The sequence below is a fragment of the Lates calcarifer genome, linkage group LG15 (genome assembly GCF_001640805.2).
Source record: "Lates calcarifer isolate ASB-BC8 linkage group LG15, TLL_Latcal_v3, whole genome shotgun sequence".
NCBI lineage: Eukaryota > Metazoa > Chordata > Actinopteri > Centropomidae > Lates > Lates calcarifer.
Genome location: NC_066847.1, coordinates 116,363 through 134,661, shown reverse-complemented (window position 1 = coordinate 134,661; position 18,299 = coordinate 116,363). Strand labels below are relative to the sequence as shown.

Genomic DNA, 18,299 nt, shown 5'->3' with positions numbered 1-18,299 from the left:
TTCCTCTTTTTTCACCCCCCCCCCCCCGTGTTTCCTCCTCCCTCTCTCTCATTATCATCCTCAGCCTCCACATTGACCTCAGCAGTGACCCCTCCCCCCTCCTTCCCCCGTCCTCACTTCACCTCAGGGTCAGTGCGCCCCCCGTCCCTGTGGTCCCTCAGACTCCTCCCCTCTCCCCTGAGTCTCCTCCCCCCCTCCGTCAGTCAGTGTGGATCAGTTTGATCAGGTCTTCAGGAGACTCAGCTGGATCCTGATCTCTGAGAGTCTGAGTCTGTCCTCACTGAGGAGAAAGGATCAACCAGAAGGACGAGAGGAAGAAAAGAAGGAGGAAAAGAGGATTTAAAGAAGAAGAGGAACAGGAGAAACAGAAGAAGAAGAGTGATTATTTCTGTGTGATGTTTCTGATGGTTTGGATTTAAAGATGAAGATGATGTGGAGCTGGACGACGCTGCTGCTGCTGATCTGCTGCTCAGGTCTGATACAAACCTCATTTATTCTATTTCTTATTGATTATTGATAATTTTTCTCTGATTTTATTGTCGAATAACTTTTATTATTATTATTAATATTATTATTGTGAAACATGAAGCAGCTGCAGTCTGAACACAGACCTCAGATCAGATCATCACTCATCATCAGGACAAATATTCACATGATGATTTAAATGTTTCACAGGAAAAGTAAACTGTAAAATTCAGAGCAGATTTATTGATCTGTGATTTATTGATCTGTGATCTTGTCATGAGTTAAATCAGGATCAGTTCTGATCAAACATCAGGAATTTAAATGTTTATTTCTTCCTGTTCTACATGAGTCTGTCTCCACTCACAGGAGCTTAAATAACAGTTTCTATATTTTACATCAGTTTAAATATATTTTATATCAGTTGATATAAATTTATATTTATATTTATTATATTAAATATTTATATCATGTTTCTGTTTTAAATCTAAATGAAGCTCAGTTCAGTGAAAACAGTTTAAATCTGAATCTGAACTGAAAAAAATCAGATGAAGAATCAACTTCATTTAACAGGTTTTATTCTGTGATGGTGAGAAATAACATTAATATTCATATTAACACTAATGTTGCTGCTGCTAATGGTAAAAACAGTTTTAATAGTAAAGTGTGACAGAGTGAATCAGACTCAGACTCTCTACATATTCATCAGCCTCATTTTCATACAGACGGTCTGTGTGTGGGTGTGTGTGTGTGTGTGTGTGTGTGTGTGTGTGAGTGAGTGAGTGTGTGTGTTTTGCTCTTGAACTTGATGAACTGAAGTTGATGATGATGAAGTTCAGCTCTTCACTCTGAGGCCTCAGCAGCTGCTGCGGTTACAGAGCAGTAATCAGTAATCTATTATTCAGATGTTCAGTTTCATCTTCACAGTAAAGTTATTCTGATGAATGTAATGCAGTAAAACTCAGAGTACTTCAGCTGAGCTCATTACTCCAGTAAATGTACTCAGTTACTTCAGCCCTGGCAGCTGAGTCAGATAGAGGTGAAACTGATCCAGGACCAGCTGGTGTGTGTCTGAGACCAGGTCTGGGTTCAGGAGGAGGTTCCAGTGGTTCTGTTGCTATGGTTACCTGCAGGTCAATACAACTGGGTCTGTGGTTCAGAATCAGGTCTGTGGTCCAGGATCAGGTCTGTGGTTCAGGATCAGGTCTGGTCCAGGATCTTGCAGTGCATTCTGGGAGCTGAGGAGTTCTGTCTCCAGTGTAAACAGAGTTTTCAGTGTGTGACTGATTATTAATGATTGAATCAATCAGTGGGTTGATTAATAAATCCTCCTGTGACTCAGAGTCCAGGTCTGGTTCTGGACTCTGAGGTTCAGGAGGATTCAAGAAAACCAGAACCAACAAAGACCAGGAAACAGACAAAAACTGAAACAGGAAGTGACTCAGCAGCTTCTTAATTAGACTCAATTAACCAATTAACAGTAGAGAGAGTTGTGCCTGGGGGGGCAGGAAGTGAAAGGGGGGGGGGGGGGGGGTCTGATCCAAACTCAGACGTGTTTCTGATGAAGGATTTAGAGCTGTTTGTCTTCACTGGTCTGTGGGGGGAGGGTCATTGTCGCTGTTGCCACCGTGAAACCCACGTTCATGGTCACAGTCTACACTGTGGGGGGGGAACTCTCATGACTCTCATGACCTTTAGGGGCCGAGAGGGATTTTAGGGATTTGGAGGGCAGGTCATGGTGCGGAGGGGGAGGGGGGTGAGGAGGGGGGTGGACTGTCTGCTCCAGTGTTTTAAATGAACCCCCCCCCTTTATAATGAGGACCCAGATGGGAGGCGTGTGACTTAATCCTGAATCTGCAGTCTGAGACCGTTGGGTCACACAGGAAACTGATCCGTCATCAGATCATCACACTGCAGGTCTGAGTGTCTGCCCAGGTCCTCAGGTCTTCAGGTCTTCAGGTCCTCTGTCCTACAGAGACAGAAACAGTACCAACCCTCATCTACAAAAATCATCTGAATCAGACTCAGTGAGTTCACAGAGGTTCTGATAGACACAGTCTGAACCTGCGCCTGGGCCTGGGTCTGGACCTGGACCTGGACAGGGCTGTAGGTCTGGTTTCAGGACTATGGCGACCACTGCCTCCTGTGTCTAAACTGAGTCAACCTGACAGACAGAACCCAGGGCAGAAAGACAGGGTGAATCAGTGTTAATGAGCAGAACCAAGACCAGTACTGGCTCCCTGTCAGACCAGTATCACTGCTGGACTGAGACATCTTTACGTCCTCAGACTTGGATCTGATCTGGCTTCAGTCAGTCAGTTCAGTTCAGTCAGTTTACAGACCAGATCAAACCAGTCCAAGTTCCTCAGTGGGTCTGAGTTCACCACTGAGTTGACTTGAGTTTAGGAACCAGAGAATAAACTGGGTTCTGGTTCAGGTCAAACAGCACTCGATCCAGCTGTGGTCCAGTGTTGGTACCCAGAGTCTGATCCTGGAGCCTGACTCATCCCCAGTCCAGAATCTGTGACACTTCTGTCCACAAATTTGACTTTTCTGGGAGTTTAACCAGTTCTGTATCAGATTCTGTTCATACAGTCTGACTGTGGACCAGGGTCTGCTGCTCTGGTCCTAGTTCTAGTCCTGGTCAGTGACTGGGAAAATAATCATTCTGATTGTGGTTCAGGGTCCGGTTCAGAGAACTGCATGTGACTGGTTGTGGTCTTCGTCTTGGTTGGTTCAGACTTTGGTTGTGTGTTTGGACTGAATCAGCACTCGGCCCGGCTGTGGCCCAGTTCTGGCTCAGACCAGAGTTAGTCTGGATGGTTCTGATTCAGGAGAAATTTTGGTTTCCTGAGTAAAACATTCTCAGTTTTCAGTCAGAAACTTTAAATCCTCTGAGTCAGAGCTGGTAAACATCTTTCTGGTCCAGATCCCTTTGTTCCTACAGACCCTGAACTTGAACTTGAACCTGAACTTGAAGTTGAAGCTGATGTAGGGCAGCAGATGAGAGATGATTCATCAGAACATAAAAACCGTGAGAGTGAAGAAGTGAAGCAGCTGCAGAACGAGGCCGTCTGCTGGGTCTGGTGGTTTTGGTGTTTTTGGGGATTTGAAGGGGTCTGTTGTGTCTGGGTCCAGACTTTTGTTGTCTTTATTGTTTTCATTCACACTATAGAAGGTGGAGGATCTGGAGGAGGGTCTGTGGGAGGTTTTCTGGGGGTCTGGGGGTCCAGGCGTCACAGGGAGTCCTGCTGCCGTCCTTCATCTCATTTTCTCCTCCCACAGTGTCATCAAAGACCAGCTGGGACCAGAACAAGATGGAGGACAGGATGGGGGTGGGTGTAGGAGGGGGGAGGTTGGGATCAGGGTGTCAGCGGTGACACCATCGTCTGAGTGATGTGATGGGGGGAGGAGTGGATGAGAGGGTGGGGGAGCCTGGGAAAGTCGCCTCCACCAAGTTCAAGTTGAAAAGACGGAGACAGAAAATGATGCATTCACTGACCAACGGGAAAAACAGATGAAATAAATGTGTTATTAGGTTCTATCAGGTTCTTATAGGTTCAGGTTCTTAAAGGTCCAGGTTCTTATATGTTCAGGTTCTTAAAGGCCTTAAAGTCCAGGTTCTTATAGGTTCAGGTTCATAAAGGTCCAGGTTCTTAAAGGTCCAGGTTCTTATATGTTCAGGTTCTTAAAGGTCCAGGTTCATAAAGGTCCAGGTTCTTATATGTTCAGGTTCTTAAAGGCCTTAAAGTCCAGGTTCTTATAGGTTCAGGTTCATAAAGGTCCAGGTTCATAAAGGTCCAGGTTCTTAAAGGTTCAGGTTCTGTAGTTGGATTCAAACTGTTCCTTTGTTCTGCAGAGTTAAACCATCGATCTGACGACAGAGGGAATCGTGGCTCAGTTTTTAGACGTGACGTTGATTTTATTTATATTTTAAATATGTTTTCATTACTGAGAGAAATGATCCTGTCAGGTCTGTGGAGACAACAGGTTTCACCCTCAGAGGTCAGAGGTCACCTGAACCTGACCCCCCCACCCCTTCACCCATCTGTTTGCAGACTCCTCCAGTCTGAGTGTTTGGGTGGAGGTCAGAGCTGCCAGTCAGCAGCAGCTTCACCCTGAGATCAGACTCAGTTTAAACCTTTAAAGGAAACAGGAAGTGAAATCTGCTCAGCTCAGATGATTCTGTCTCCCATGGTGCTTTGCTGTCCCTCCTCTTTGTGGTCTCAGTCAGACTGGGATCCTGATCCAGGACTAGAGTCAGTCCTTGGGGATCAAACGGACCTTCAGCTGTGACTGAACTGAACTTTTTTGCTTTCTAATCAACAGTGAAATGATCCTTCATCATCATCATCATCATCATCATCATCATCATCACCATCATCACCATCACCACCTTCATCATTCATCCTCTGACTCAGTGAGTATTTCCTGTTTCCACATTTCTGTCATTTGTGTAACAACAGCTCTCAGAGGCTAACCATGCTAACATTGCTAACCATGCTAACATTGCTAACTCAGTTGGTTATTTTCTAATTAAACCATATTTTTTTCTGCCATGATTAACTGATGCAGAAAAACCTCAGATCAATGTCAGTGGTTATGGTTCAGACTGTTGATACAGTTATTGATCAGTTAATCTTCATGTTTCGGTTCATTAGACAAATTATAAAATAAATCATGACCGAATTAAATGAGTCTGTAAATAAACCAGTTATTTTAACTGCGATCGAATTCAGATAAATCAAAGTCTACTGATGTTATTGATCAGTTTATTAACTAATAAGAACTCATATTAATGTTTAGATGTTTGACAATTCAATTCAATTTTGTCACGTTTCCACAACACTTTGAGTGTGTCACTATTAAAACAACAACGATAATGATAATAACAACCATATTTAGGTTTGATCACATATAGAAAATCAGTCTTGTGCTAAAGTTGAAGGAAACTTTTAGTTTCTTGAAGATGTTTCTCATTTGAAAGGCTTCATCAGGTTTAGAGACCTTCCAGACCTGGAGACCTGGACCTGGTCTGTTCTGGTCCTCAGAGTCTCTGACAGAGAAAACACAACCTGTCACAGATCAATCAGACCAGATGATTATTGATGAGGTATTAATTGATGACCTCAGACACTGAAGCTCCTCCTCTCACCGGTCTCCTCCTCTCAGGTGTGGGCGGAGCCTCAGAGCTGGCCTTCCTCAAAGAACCCGCTGATGTCATCGCAGTGAGGGACCGCCCCCTGCTGCTGGACTGTCAGGTAGAGGGGGAGGGGCCTATCTCCATCACCTGGAGGCGGAATGGTGTTACCGTGGAGACTGGCGTCAGGGCGGCAGTGCTCGGTAACGGGACGCTGCTCATCAGGAACTTCTCCAAGAGACGAGAGAGCAACGAGACGGATGCCGGAGAGTACGACTGCGCCGCACAGAACCACTACGGGATGTTGATCAGCCGCAAGGCCCGAGTCCAGCTGGCCTGTGAGTGAGCGGGGGTCGGGGGGTCTGGTACACCACAGCATTATCACACAAAGATAAACACAACATTCAGCATCATGTATTTACCACTCTCTCCTCCTCCCCCCTCCCCCCTCAGCCCTCCCCAAGTTCCTGTCTCACCCAGAGTCTGTTGCCGTGGACGAAGGGGGCGTGGCCAGACTCACCTGTCAGGTAAATGGAATCCCAGAGGCCAACATCACCTGGCAGAGAGACCGACAGCCACTGAGCACAGAGGACCCCAGGTGTGTTTTTAACACTCACACAGTCACATTAATGTCAAGTTATAAACTGGAGTTTCAACCAAATGTCATGGTCTTCATCAGTGGATGGAGTTTGCTCAGTTGTCATGGAGATGGATCACATGACCTAAATGTAGAACTTCAGTCACATGATTACAGGTGGTCACATCCACACTGAGGTCATGTAATGATGACTGAACACTGATGAGGACCAAGAGAAGTGTTTTTACCAAACTGTACTGAAGACATGTCCTTAACGAGTGTTTTTAACGAGTGTTTCGTGTCGTTCAGGTACACTCTGCTTCCTAACGGCATCCTGCAGATCACCGGTGTTCGCAGAACAGACAGCGGTTTGTTTCGCTGCGTCGCCTCAAATATCGCAAACACACGATACAGCCATGAGGCCCAGTTGTCCGTCACCGGTAAGACCAGACAAAGACCGACCCTCAGAGGTTCAGGTTTGATGAGGTCTCTGAGTCCCTGTGTTGTTGATCTGTTCTGGTCTCTATGGGTCCAGTTGCAGGATCCAGGATCTACAAGGAGCCCGTCATCCTGTCCGGTCCTCAGAACCTCACCATCAACGTCCACCAGACCGCCATCTTGGAGTGCATCGCCACAGGAAACCCCCGCCCCATCGTGTCCTGGAGTCGCCTAGGTAACAGCTCCACCACAAACCTCCATAACAACACCTTCACTGTCTGTTATTGAACCAGCCTGATCACCTGATCACCTGTCTCTGTGTCTCTGTCCCTCAGACGGGCGGTCCATTGGGGTGGAGGGGATCCAGGTCCTGGGAACAGGGAACCTGATGATCTCTGATGCGACTCTGCAGCACTCAGGAGTTTATGTTTGTTCAGCGAACAGACCGGGCAGCAGGTCCAGGAGGACGGCACTCGGACGACTCGTGGTTCAAGGTGAGACAACAACACAGACCTTCGGTCGTCTCTGGTCCTGCAGGTTTGATGTGGATCTGAACAGATCCAGATGTTTTCAGCAGCTGTCTGACTCAGTCTTTAAATCCTGACTCACACTAACAGATTTTTAAAATCCAGACTGATGTAGAAAACATGAGAGATACACACATGAGGACAGATCACATCAGATTGTCACAGTTGTGTTCTTATAGTGTGTGATGTCCAACACATCACAACCTAATAGATTCACCACCAACAACCAGAATCTGGACTCTGCAGCTCCACATCAGAGGAAACAAACATGGCCGATGTTTAATTGTTCCTACATGTTTGTTGTTGTGTCTGAAGGTTCTTGCATGTTGTGAATCTGAAATATTTATCAAACGTTCCTGAACATCAGTGACGGTCTATAAATGTTCCACAGTGAATCTGAAGGTTTTGAAGGTTCTGGGTCTGAGTTCAGCAGAAACCAGTTTAAATCGATCAGCTGCTGATTTATTGATCAGGTCTCTGTTCAGGTCTCAGTCTCAGACTCGTCTGTTTGCAGTTGAACTTGAACTCGAGTGTGTAAACACATCATCGAGTGTCGTCTGTCAGACAGGCAGAGTGTGTGTGAGTTTGTTCTTGAATGTCAAGTTCAGCTCAGTCTGCTGCTGTCTGACCCCTGACCCCCGACCTCTGACCTCTGACCTCTGGCCTGCTCTGTAAATCAGATTTGTGTGTGGTGGTGTGGTGGTGTGGGGGGGCTTCAGTCAGAACAAAGACACAAAGAAGAAAAAATAGACTCCAGCTGCAGAGAAACATGACGACTGACGACAACAACCAAGATATTATTATTATTATCATCATTATTATTATTATTATTATTATTATTAGTAGTAGTAGTAGTAGTATTATTAGTATTATTATTATCCTTGTTGTTGTTGCTGTATGGTTAGAATATAAAGATCAGGAACCTTCACAGTCTCTCTGGATCTTCACTGATGTTTTTATCATTTTTAAATATTTAAGATTGAGAAACTTCAGAGACGACAAACATTTAGAAACAGATATTTAACAAGATTCAGTACCTCTGAACATGTTCACACACAGAGAGGAACATGAGGAACATGAAGAACATGAAGGAAGCAGAGAAACATTAACAACCTCTATAAACCTTCAGAGAAGGTTTCTAAACGTTTCTAAAACGTTGTGTTGATGTTTCAGCTCAGACAGATCAGCAGAGACTGAACCTGAGAATCTCTGACCTCTGACCTCTAACCTCCATCACAGCAGACTGCTGGAGGGAGTGATGTGTGTGTGGGGGGAGGGGGGGTTTAATCTGAGACCTGCAGCCTCTGACACCTCCTCCTCTCAGAGGTCAGAGGTCAACCAGGCTCTGTGTGTGTGTGTGTGTGTGTGTGTGTGTGTGTGTGTGTGTGTGTGTGTTTCCCAGACTCAGAGCTTCATTAGAATAATGGATTAGCATGTGAAGAGTCCCACTTCACAATGAGGACTTTATCCAGACTGAGAGTCCGTCTGTCACAGTCTGATACACAACAACACAACACAACCCAACACACACACACAACACAAAACACACATCCTGATGCTCCGCTGTATTAACAGTTATTTTATTTCAACAAACAGAATAAAAATATTTGTAGTTTGTTTTTTTTTAAATGGAAACACATTGTGATCACTTTATTAGGAACACCTGTACTCCACCTGTACAGTCCACTACACCTGCTCCTGTATCAGTGTCTGTATCTGCAGGACGTCTGTAGGTGTTGAGGACGTGTTCCTAATATTCTGACCCTTCATGTTTGGAAAAGTCACAGGTAGATCTGAGCTGCTGGATCAGACTTCGCAGGCGTCTCTAATAAAGTGAGATTGATTAGTTTAATCTGAGTATTGATCCAATATTATTATATTTTATAGAAGAAAGCTGAAATAGTGAAACCTGAACTCATCCTGGAGTATTTTTACTGCAGTGAAGTAACTGGTTACTTTAAAAAGAAACACTGATTCAACTGATCAGCTGGTTCTGTGTGTGTGTGTTTTGCTCTTGAACTCATTGAAGTGTTGTTCTGCGTTAAAGGTCAAAGGTCGTCTCTCTCCACAAATCAACTTTATTTCTCTGTTAATAAACCCCCCCTCTGCCCCCCAACCCCATGATAAATGGATCCCATTCACACCGCCCCCCCCCACCCCCTCCCCCCCGCCCCCGACCTCTGACCCCTCCCTCTAACATACAGAGGAGCAGGGGGCGGGGCTTCAGGAGGTCAGAGGAGGTGATGGAGACACATGTGTGTCTGTGGTCTCTCTGTTTCCGTGGAGACGGACCAGGCGGAGGCGAGACAGCACCTGTCTGTCTGATGGGGGGGGGGGTCAGAGGTCAAAGTGGAGTTCAAGCACAAAGACGAGTTGAAGTTCACGTTCACACGAGTTTCAGCTCGAAGAAGAAGAAAACAGAAATAATATGAAGTGTTTAAACTTAGAGACATGAAGAATAAACATTAACACATATAAACAAATATAAACATGAAGAATAAACATAAATAAGTCAAACATCAGCACACAAACACTTCAGTTCTGTTGTTTATTAACTTTATATAAAAACTGAAAGAAACAGAAAACATGTTCTTTAGTATCAAATGTAAAAAAAATAACGAGTTAATTAATAATAAACTTTATTTGTATTAAAACAATTTCACAAATGAAAGAGAAAATTATCTGGACTGAATATTAGGAAAAATAATCAAAATAAAATCAAAATAAAACTCATGTCAGGAGTTTAATAATTCATGAATCTGCATCAGTTTAAATCCTGTTTGTGAAAGCTCATGTTGTTTAAACAGTGTTTGTGTGTTAAAGGTTTAAATTCAGTTTATTGATCAGAGTGGATCGATCAGCTGAAAAACAAAAATTAAAACAGGTGTTTTCAGATCGGCTGTGATGACATCAGTCTCTCTGTTATCAATAAAGTTTTAATCAGATTCAGTCACTGAGGGTCAGGGTCTCAGCCTCTGCTGCCCCCTGTTGGACTCACACTCATACTACAGAACAAATGTACTGCTGTACTCGAGTACATGTATCTGACAGCTGCAGTAACTGCACACATTTCATGCGACAAAATACAAAAGTTCAACTTTAAAAAATAATAATATAAAATAAAAGTATAGAAAGTATTTGAACTTAGTTTTACTTCGACTTTTACTCTGACACCTTAACAAATATTCGCAAATAATCAATAATCAGAATAGTACTACATGAACAACGTGTCTGCAGCTGATCCTCAGGTGTACTGATCCTCAGGTGTACTGATCCTCTGTGTCTGTGTTCAGCTCCTCCAGAGTTCGTGCAGTGGCCTCAGTCCGTCTCCAGACCAGCAGGTGGCAGTGCTGTCTTCAGCTGCACGGCGTCCGGCGTCCCTGATCCTCACCTCATCTGGCTGAAGAACGGCAAACTGCTGACGCCGAGTGGCAACGTCAAGCTCACCAACGGAAACACGTAAGACCCTGAGTCTCACGGCTGACCGGAGGGAGGCCGGGGGAGGAACTAACGTCTCTCTGTCTCACCCCACAGGACGCTCGCCATTACCCGCATCACGCCCGAGGACGAGGCCATCTACCAGTGCATCGCCGAGAACAGCGCCGGCACCAACCAGGCCAGCGCCCGCCTCGCCATCAGCCAGGGGCCCGAGCTGCCCGAAGCCCCCGCTGGGCTCCAGGCCACGGCCCTGAGCTCCAACAGCCTGCAGCTGACCTGGGATCAGCCGACGGAGAGAGTCAGCCAGCAGATAATCGGATATGTGCTGCACATACGACGGCTGGGCGGTGAGAGCAAACCTCAGATCAGACCTCAGATCAGAATAAGATTATGTTCTGTCCTAGACCTTTTCCTTTAACCTCTGACCTGTAACCTTTGACCTCTGTGTGTCCTCAGAGCCGGACAGTGCAGAGCTGCAGGAAGCCGTCAGTAAAACCACCTTCAGACATGAGTTCAACAACCTGGAAGCTGCCATCACCTACTCCATCTACCTGAAGGCGTACTCTGCTTTGGGAGGCAGCCAGCAGTCCAACACTATTACCGCCACCACGCTGGGCGGAGGTATGGCCTCTACAAGTCCACCTTAAACTCTTTGATTACATCCACCTTAAATTCTTTGATTACATCCACCTTAAACTCTTTGATGGCCCAAAATCAAAGTTGTGTTCATGTAGTTATACGTTACTATAAAGTTCAACCATGTGACCACAGCCGGTCTCCATCTCTGTCCCACAGTTCCCAGTTCTCCCAGTTTCTTCACTAAGGTCCTGAACCAGACGGCCATGCAGGTGTACTGGGAGCTGCCCAGTAAACCAGGGAGGCTGGAGGGCTTCAGACTGGAGTACCGCGGGGTTTCCAACCCAGACGTCCATGGGCAGGAGACCTTCCCAGGACACATCAACACCCACACCATCTCCCACCTGGGTCAGTCCACTTAAAGGGACAGCTAGGCTAACACTTTGTGCTAAGCTAGGCTAAGAGTTTCCCCCTGCTCACAGGCTTTATGCTAAGCTAAGCTAACAGTTGTCTCCTCCTGTAGAACCAGCAGCGGTTTATGAGATCCAGCTCGTGGCGTTTAATGGGAACGGAGACAGTCCGTCCAACCGCCGCCTGGTGTCTTTGGCTGAGGGAGGAAACACCGCACCGGGTAGGAGCCCCATCCCCTGACCTCTGACCTCTGATCCCTCCACTGAGACCAGTGGACCCAGTCTGATGTGGTCTTGTCTCTCTCAGGTCCAAGCTGTAACTGTGACCAATCCAACGGCTCGACATCAACTCTGCTGATCGGTGTTCACAGTGGCCTCGCCTGCATCCTCTGCTGCCTGCTCTTCATCCTGCTGGGATACCGACGCAGGTAAGACCTTCATCACCACCATCATCATCATCATCATCATCATCATCCTCTGCTCTTCATCCTGCTGGGATACAGGTAAGACATTCATCATTAGTCCTCCTCTTCCTCACTCTGTTCTGTGTTTTTTTCAATAAAACTTTATTTTAATTTTAATTTTTTTAACAGAACAGTAATCAGTGGTTCACCAACAGCTCAGTGATGTTCATATGAAAATAAAGGAAAACATTTTAAACACAAGGGGGCGTCGGAGAGTAAAGATCTGTGTAAAGATAAATCAGGACAAACATGTTTAAAAGCTTTTGTTTCAAAGACTAATTGATAGAACATGTTGCTTCAACTCTTCACTAAAAACAATAAAACCTGGTTTGTTACCTGTAAATTTAATTTATGAATATGGAGTTTGTCCATAATAATAATCAGATTTATTATGAACATGTGTTTTTCTGTTTTATTTTCAGTCAAACTCATCAAATGTTCAGAAATAAAAACACAGATTTTGACAGAACAGAAACTACAGTTCAAAGTGTTTTAAATGTGTGTTTAGTTTTCAACTCAGTGAACTGTGTTAACTCCTCTGCTCTGTGTTCAGTCTGATCTGCAGGAAGGCGGCGAGCTGGGAGGCTCCGCCCACTCTGAACGGTGTCAGAGGTCCTAAAGGTCTCACACCTGAGAGCATCGAGCTGAGCCAGGTAACACACACACACACACACACAGAGCTGACTCTTTACACCTTCCTCAGTGAGGACCGTCACCTGTCTCCATTTGTCCCGGTAACCATGGTAACCTCTCTGCTACCGTTAAACCTGTCATCATTTTGTGAAATCTTCGTCTCATTAGTGCGTTCTTAACTTCCACATCTTCGTCATTGATGTGTTGGCATGGAAACAGGTGTGATTTACCCTCATGTTCATTAAAACATGAAGAGGTTCAGATTCTGTCGACTGCTCCCAGTCTGACTCAGTTTGTATGTGCATTGTTATGAATGACTTTCTGTTGGTTCCATAAATGATTTCCTCTACAGATTCAGCCTGATCAGAAAACTGAGTGTAGTTTTCAGTTTGTGTCTTAATGAAAGTGAAGAAGACAAAACCGTTTGATTAATCTCAATGGTCAAGTTGTTGTTGTTTCTGTGATGATTGTTTTTATTGATATTTGTCATCATATGTGTTGATTATACAGAGTCCCACAGTGATGATCCAGTCCTGAAGTTAGCCATCAGCCTGGTTCCCTCCACAAAAAGCCAATGGGATTTTTTCATAGTGTTTTGGATTATTCCAGAAAATAAATTGTGACCAACTAAAGTTTCTGATCCTTCAGGTTTAGTTGATCAGATAATCTTCACAGATGAACACCACTGTTCTGATGTTTGAAGCCTAAATCCAATCTCCAGAAGTATAGAAGCTAATGTTATTTGGCTATAAACCAACTACACCACGGTCACATGACGTCAACGTCTCCACCACTAAGCTTCCAACTGGTCATTTCATTTAGCTCTGAGCTCTTCTACAAAAGCCTTTCTTCTTAGAAAGTTAAACTCGATCACTGAGTCGACCACTTGTCACTGATGAAACTCCTTCTGAAAGGGCTTTTATTTTGGTAGTTTGGTCCCTCTCAGATCATGTCACGTTTCTATTTATTCAGGGTTTTTATTATAATCTAACAGTTTGCTCCGCCCACAGAGATGTGACTCCACCCCTCCTCCAGTGATGGTCATGGTTGAACCAAGTCCACCCATCCAGCCCGGGACAGGCACTGGATAAAACACCATAACTACTCCCCCCACCCCACCCCCTCCTCCTGAACTCCAGCCTGAGTCTCCTCCTTTGCTCCTGACAGCCTTACAGCCACTTCAGCCTTTATGAATGACTGAGAGTTAAACGTTGAGATTATTGAGACGTCTGTCTGAGGATCATCCAGAGAGCATCTGATACCACAGGGGACGAACAAATCCACCTCACCCTCAGGCCCAGTCCAGATGTCCGTCTGCTTTGACTCCAATTCATGATGATTTTGTCTTCAGACTGAAACCAAAGCTGAATTCTTCTGATTCGATCTTAAAAATACTTAAAAATGCATGACTGTCGATAACTCGTCACTCATGTGACCCTGGCTGATTCCCATGTGGTATCAGATGCTGACGTTGCGGCGTCCTGGATGTTTGCTGTCGAAACCAAAACCTTTTTTTCAGTTTGGTAATTTTGAGTTTGTCACCGTCGGTGCCGAGTTTCCTGAGACGATGAGGCCTTCTGCTGATCTGACCAGAGACCGGGTCCTCAGAGGATAAACCCACCTGAGCAGGTAGTTCACCTGTGGCGTGTTGGCCCTCTGAGACCCAGAGCCAAAGGGATTTATTATTTCTCTGGTCAGCCGGTGTCTGTAGAGGACGTTAACTCTCCTCTGCTCTGCTTTAGCATTTTAATGTTTGTTTTTCTCACCGAGTTCGCCTCAGGTCAGGACGTAGAGGAGGCTGACTGTCAGCTGGTTGTTCTCCTTCCTCCCTCCTTCTCTCACTCCCTCCCCTGACTCCTCCACCAAACTCTTTACCTCCAAAGAGAGCTACCTCAGGCTCAACGCCAAATGCCTGAGCTACAGGCAACCGTTAGCCTCCTCCTGCTGCTGGTCAAGCTAACCTCCCTGAAACCAAAAGGCTCTTCCGGAGCCACTTTGCCATTTTTTCTACCTTTTTTGTACCAATGCCGATGTCCTGAACCCAACCATCACCAAGAAACCCTCTGATCTCTGAATGTTGCTCGTCTGAACCAATGGACCTGTCCATCGTAGTCCTCCTACAAGAGAAGCTGATGAAAGAAGAAAAGGATCTCAGCTCTTTGAGTTTGTGTTTTTGTTTGACTGTTGACTGTCACTTCCTGTCTGACTCCACCCACCTCCAGTGCTGCTTCAACGGACCCAAAAACCTCCTCCAACTCACCCAACACCCTCCTTAACCCTTGCTGCAAACCAAACCACACCACACCGTCTTAGTTTGTCTTGGTTGTGTTGTAGCTTTTACAGTCCATAAGTCTGCTTCAGAACTGATTTAAGGGTCTTCAGACCTTCTGGAATCAGTAGGTTTTTCCAACAACGTCCCAAGTTTCCACCATCACAGCAGAGAAACAGCCACAGAGACCAGAATCTGGACTGAACACCTGACCAACTTGCTCCAGATCTCAGCTTCGGTAAAAAAAAACCTTTAAAACCTTAAACACTTCAGAAACCTGCTTCAGAACTTTCAGCATTGAAGGACCCTTTGGTTTTCTTTAAAAAACTTCATATATTTTCTGGGTGTGTGACCTTTCCTGCTGCTTCTAGATGAACTTTCAGTCCAGTAATGAACTGTAGTCCTGGTCTTCGTCAGTCCAGAGTCTCTGGAGTCCGTTGGACAATTTGGGTCCTGAAGCTCACTGGAGACGTTGGAAAACTAACCTGAACTGCAATGGGGACGTTTGATGGTTCGAAGTTACCTGACTGAAGTCTGTCCTCTGCTAGTCGTCATGGAGACGCCTCCTCCTCTGCTGGTTGTCATGGAGACGCCTCCTCCTCTGCAGAAATCTCACCTTCACTTGAGAGAAAGTGATGAGGAGTTCAGTCGACAGAGAGTCGAACATGTGAGAGACAAACCAGTGAAACAGGAGAGTTCGGATTCTGGACCTCTCTGACTTTTCCTGTCCCGACTTTTAACTAAAGTTTTTATGTTTTATTTTTGCGGAGGCAGCCACCTCCTGTCACCTGCCAGGTGTGCGCCACCATGTTTAAACTGACCTCTGATGTCTGATAACGTCTGAAGTTAATGTCTGAACCTTTCTGTAGATGAACAGCAGCTTTCTGTCGGTTTCTGCCAAACTTCAAATGTTCTTTAAAAACAAACTGAACAATGTCCAAAGATAAAAAACAGTTTTCATCCATTTCCTGTGCAAACAGTTTGTTTTCACTCTGCTTCCTGTTCCCAGAGCTGAAGAACAAACCAAACCAAAAGAGATACTCACTGTCACATTTTGTATTTCAGATTAACATATAAGTGAATATATTTTTTCATATGTTGTGATATGAAGAGCTCCGTGTGTTTAAATAATGAGTCAGAAACCAAATAAGTGAAAACGATAGAAACACGTCGACCAAAAGCTCGAGAATTACTCTGATTTATTACCTCGGTCCTTTAGAGCCACAGAGAGTCTGTGTGTTCAGTTTGTGGTTGAATGTCTTTACAGCTTCTGCCTCTGATACTGACAGTGAACCTAAGACGGAGAGACCCCGTTACCCAGAGACCCCCAGACCTCAAGTCCTTCAGGTGCTGAAGCCTGAAGAAGTTTTTGACTCAAACAGTTCAGTCTGACGAACATTTATTTGAGTTCAAACTATGACCAGAATGTTAGGGAAGGTTAATGAGTCACAGAGACTCTCTTCAAGTCACGTCAGATCAAGTCACAGTGAATCAAGTCTGCTGAAACTTCAGTTTCAACATCGAGTCTCAAGTCACATTGAGTCAGTTTAGTGTGACTCGATGAGACTCACCTAGTTACAGCGAGTCTCATGAAACCACACTGAGGTGACATTAAGTCTCATGGAGATGAGTCACTACGAGTCAGCTCAGTCCATGTTGACCAAACAAGTCCCATCAAGTTACATCGTGTCCCCCGTCACGAGTCTTGTGAGTTTCAGTTCTCACTGAGTCGCATCTAGTCACATTTAGCGTTGTTAAGTAACACCGAGTCACAAGTAATGCCCAGTTTCAAGTTACAGCAAGTCTCATTGAGACAAGTCGAGTCACATCAATGAGTCATCAAGTAACATTGAGGCTGTTCAAGTCACCTTGAGTCATGTTGAGTCAAGTGTCGAGTCAGGCGTCATGCTGTCCTTGGGGTCAAAGGTCACTGTCAGGTCAGAGCCCTCGCTGCCTTCCTCTCTGCTCTGAAATGAGCCGAGTTTTTCTAAGAATTTAAAAACAGAACAAACTAAAATGTTTTATTGAACTTGTCGATAATTTCAGTTCTTTTTCTAGAACTTATTTCTTTCAGTTCATTCTTATTTTTCAGTCGCTGCTGTTTGGTGGTGAAGAGGAAATTCTGCCAAAATGAAAACCTGTGAAGAAGACCATTTAAATTTGTTTATTATTATTGCTAATAATATCATAATTATTTCCACCCCCCCACCGCTTCCTGTTCTTAATATTGTTTGATTTTCCCTGATTATTTTTGTTGGTAGTTGAATGATGTGAAAATGTTTCTAGAATTTGAGAAAAGTTGTGTTTTCAGCTGAAGGTAGAGTGACTGATTAAACTCCTCTCAGGTTTGATTTAGACTTTTTACAATGGACATTAGTCATGTTTAATAATAAGCCATACATGAGATTTCTAAGCCATATTTTCCATAGATGTTCAGTGTTATTTTATATAAAAACCTGATTATTGAGTCTTCTTGTTAATTTAAACTCTACGACTACCTCCGCCTGCCTCCTGCTGTGGACACGCTGTAGAAACTAAAACTAAGATGTAGAGATTGTAGTGAATGAAGGCTAGAACCAATGAGAAAAGTGAGGCTTTAATGTTACTGATTTCTTTTCTCTCAAAACATTTTATTTTCAATAATGTGTCATTTTAAAAAAGTATCCCAAAGCTTTAAATTGCTTTTTAAACAGAACAGAACAGATGGAAGAGAAACAGAGAAACTTCAGGAGTTTGATCCAAAAACAGATTCACACCTCAATTATTTCTGTCGACACCAAACCGATAAATTTAGGTAAAATTTACATGAACTTTGGTTTGATTTGATCCTTCATGTGCGGACCTTCATGCTGTGTAGTTTCATGTTTTCAGTGTGGAGTTTTTGAGTTTTGGGCTGAACTTTTTGTTTCTCTTGTGTTTTTAATGTTTTTCACCATCTGAGAATTTTTCTCTTCTGATGATTTGACACATGAAAACCAAATAAAACTGAAGTAGAAAACTGATTCCTCTCGTATTTATTCTGTTTAAACTGATGTGTTGTTTGTTTTGTGTATTTGTCTTTTTATTTTTATTTTGTGTTCAGACAACAGCTTCAGCTGATCACTGTTCTCACCCTCATCTCATCTGTCATTTAATCAGTTTTATTTCAGGATAAAATCATCTTTGTCTCTTAAAGAGCTGATTATTGATTATCTAAAATTACAATTAAGTTCCAGGAAATACATTTTTTTTACACCGATAGTACAAGAGTAAAAAAGTTGCCTTATTAGGTTATAAGGTTATTTGCATTAGAATAATCAGCAAAGACTGATTGATCAGCTGTGACTTTGTTTTTAGCTGAACAGGAGACCTTCACCTGGTTCAGT

At 44.2% G+C, this 18,299-nt stretch overlaps 1 protein-coding gene and 1 long non-coding RNA gene across 2 annotated transcripts; both read left to right on the top strand.

Moving 5' to 3' along the window:
* Positions 1 to 25: 25 nt before the first annotated feature.
* LOC127143353 (uncharacterized) lies at positions 26 to 5,750 on the top strand. The gene is made up of 3 exons (XR_007814704.1): positions 26 to 473; positions 4,792 to 4,882; positions 5,635 to 5,750. It is a non-coding gene; the product is annotated as an uncharacterized LOC127143353 (long non-coding RNA).
* A 55-nt stretch (positions 5,751 to 5,805) lies between these two features.
* On the top strand, positions 5,806 to 17,934 carry LOC108884710 (immunoglobulin superfamily DCC subclass member 3). Its single transcript, XM_018678765.2, has 13 exons — positions 5,806 to 5,940; positions 6,056 to 6,200; positions 6,489 to 6,619; positions 6,715 to 6,852; positions 6,953 to 7,111; positions 10,438 to 10,603; positions 10,679 to 10,929; positions 11,039 to 11,203; positions 11,378 to 11,566; positions 11,682 to 11,789; positions 11,876 to 11,996; positions 12,586 to 12,685; positions 13,676 to 17,934. Exons 1-13 carry the CDS (start codon positions 5,904 to 5,906, stop codon positions 13,754 to 13,756), a joined length of 1,791 nt encoding a protein of 596 aa, XP_018534281.1. The 5' UTR covers positions 5,806 to 5,903; the 3' UTR covers positions 13,757 to 17,934.
* Positions 17,935 to 18,299: the final 365 nt, after the last annotated feature.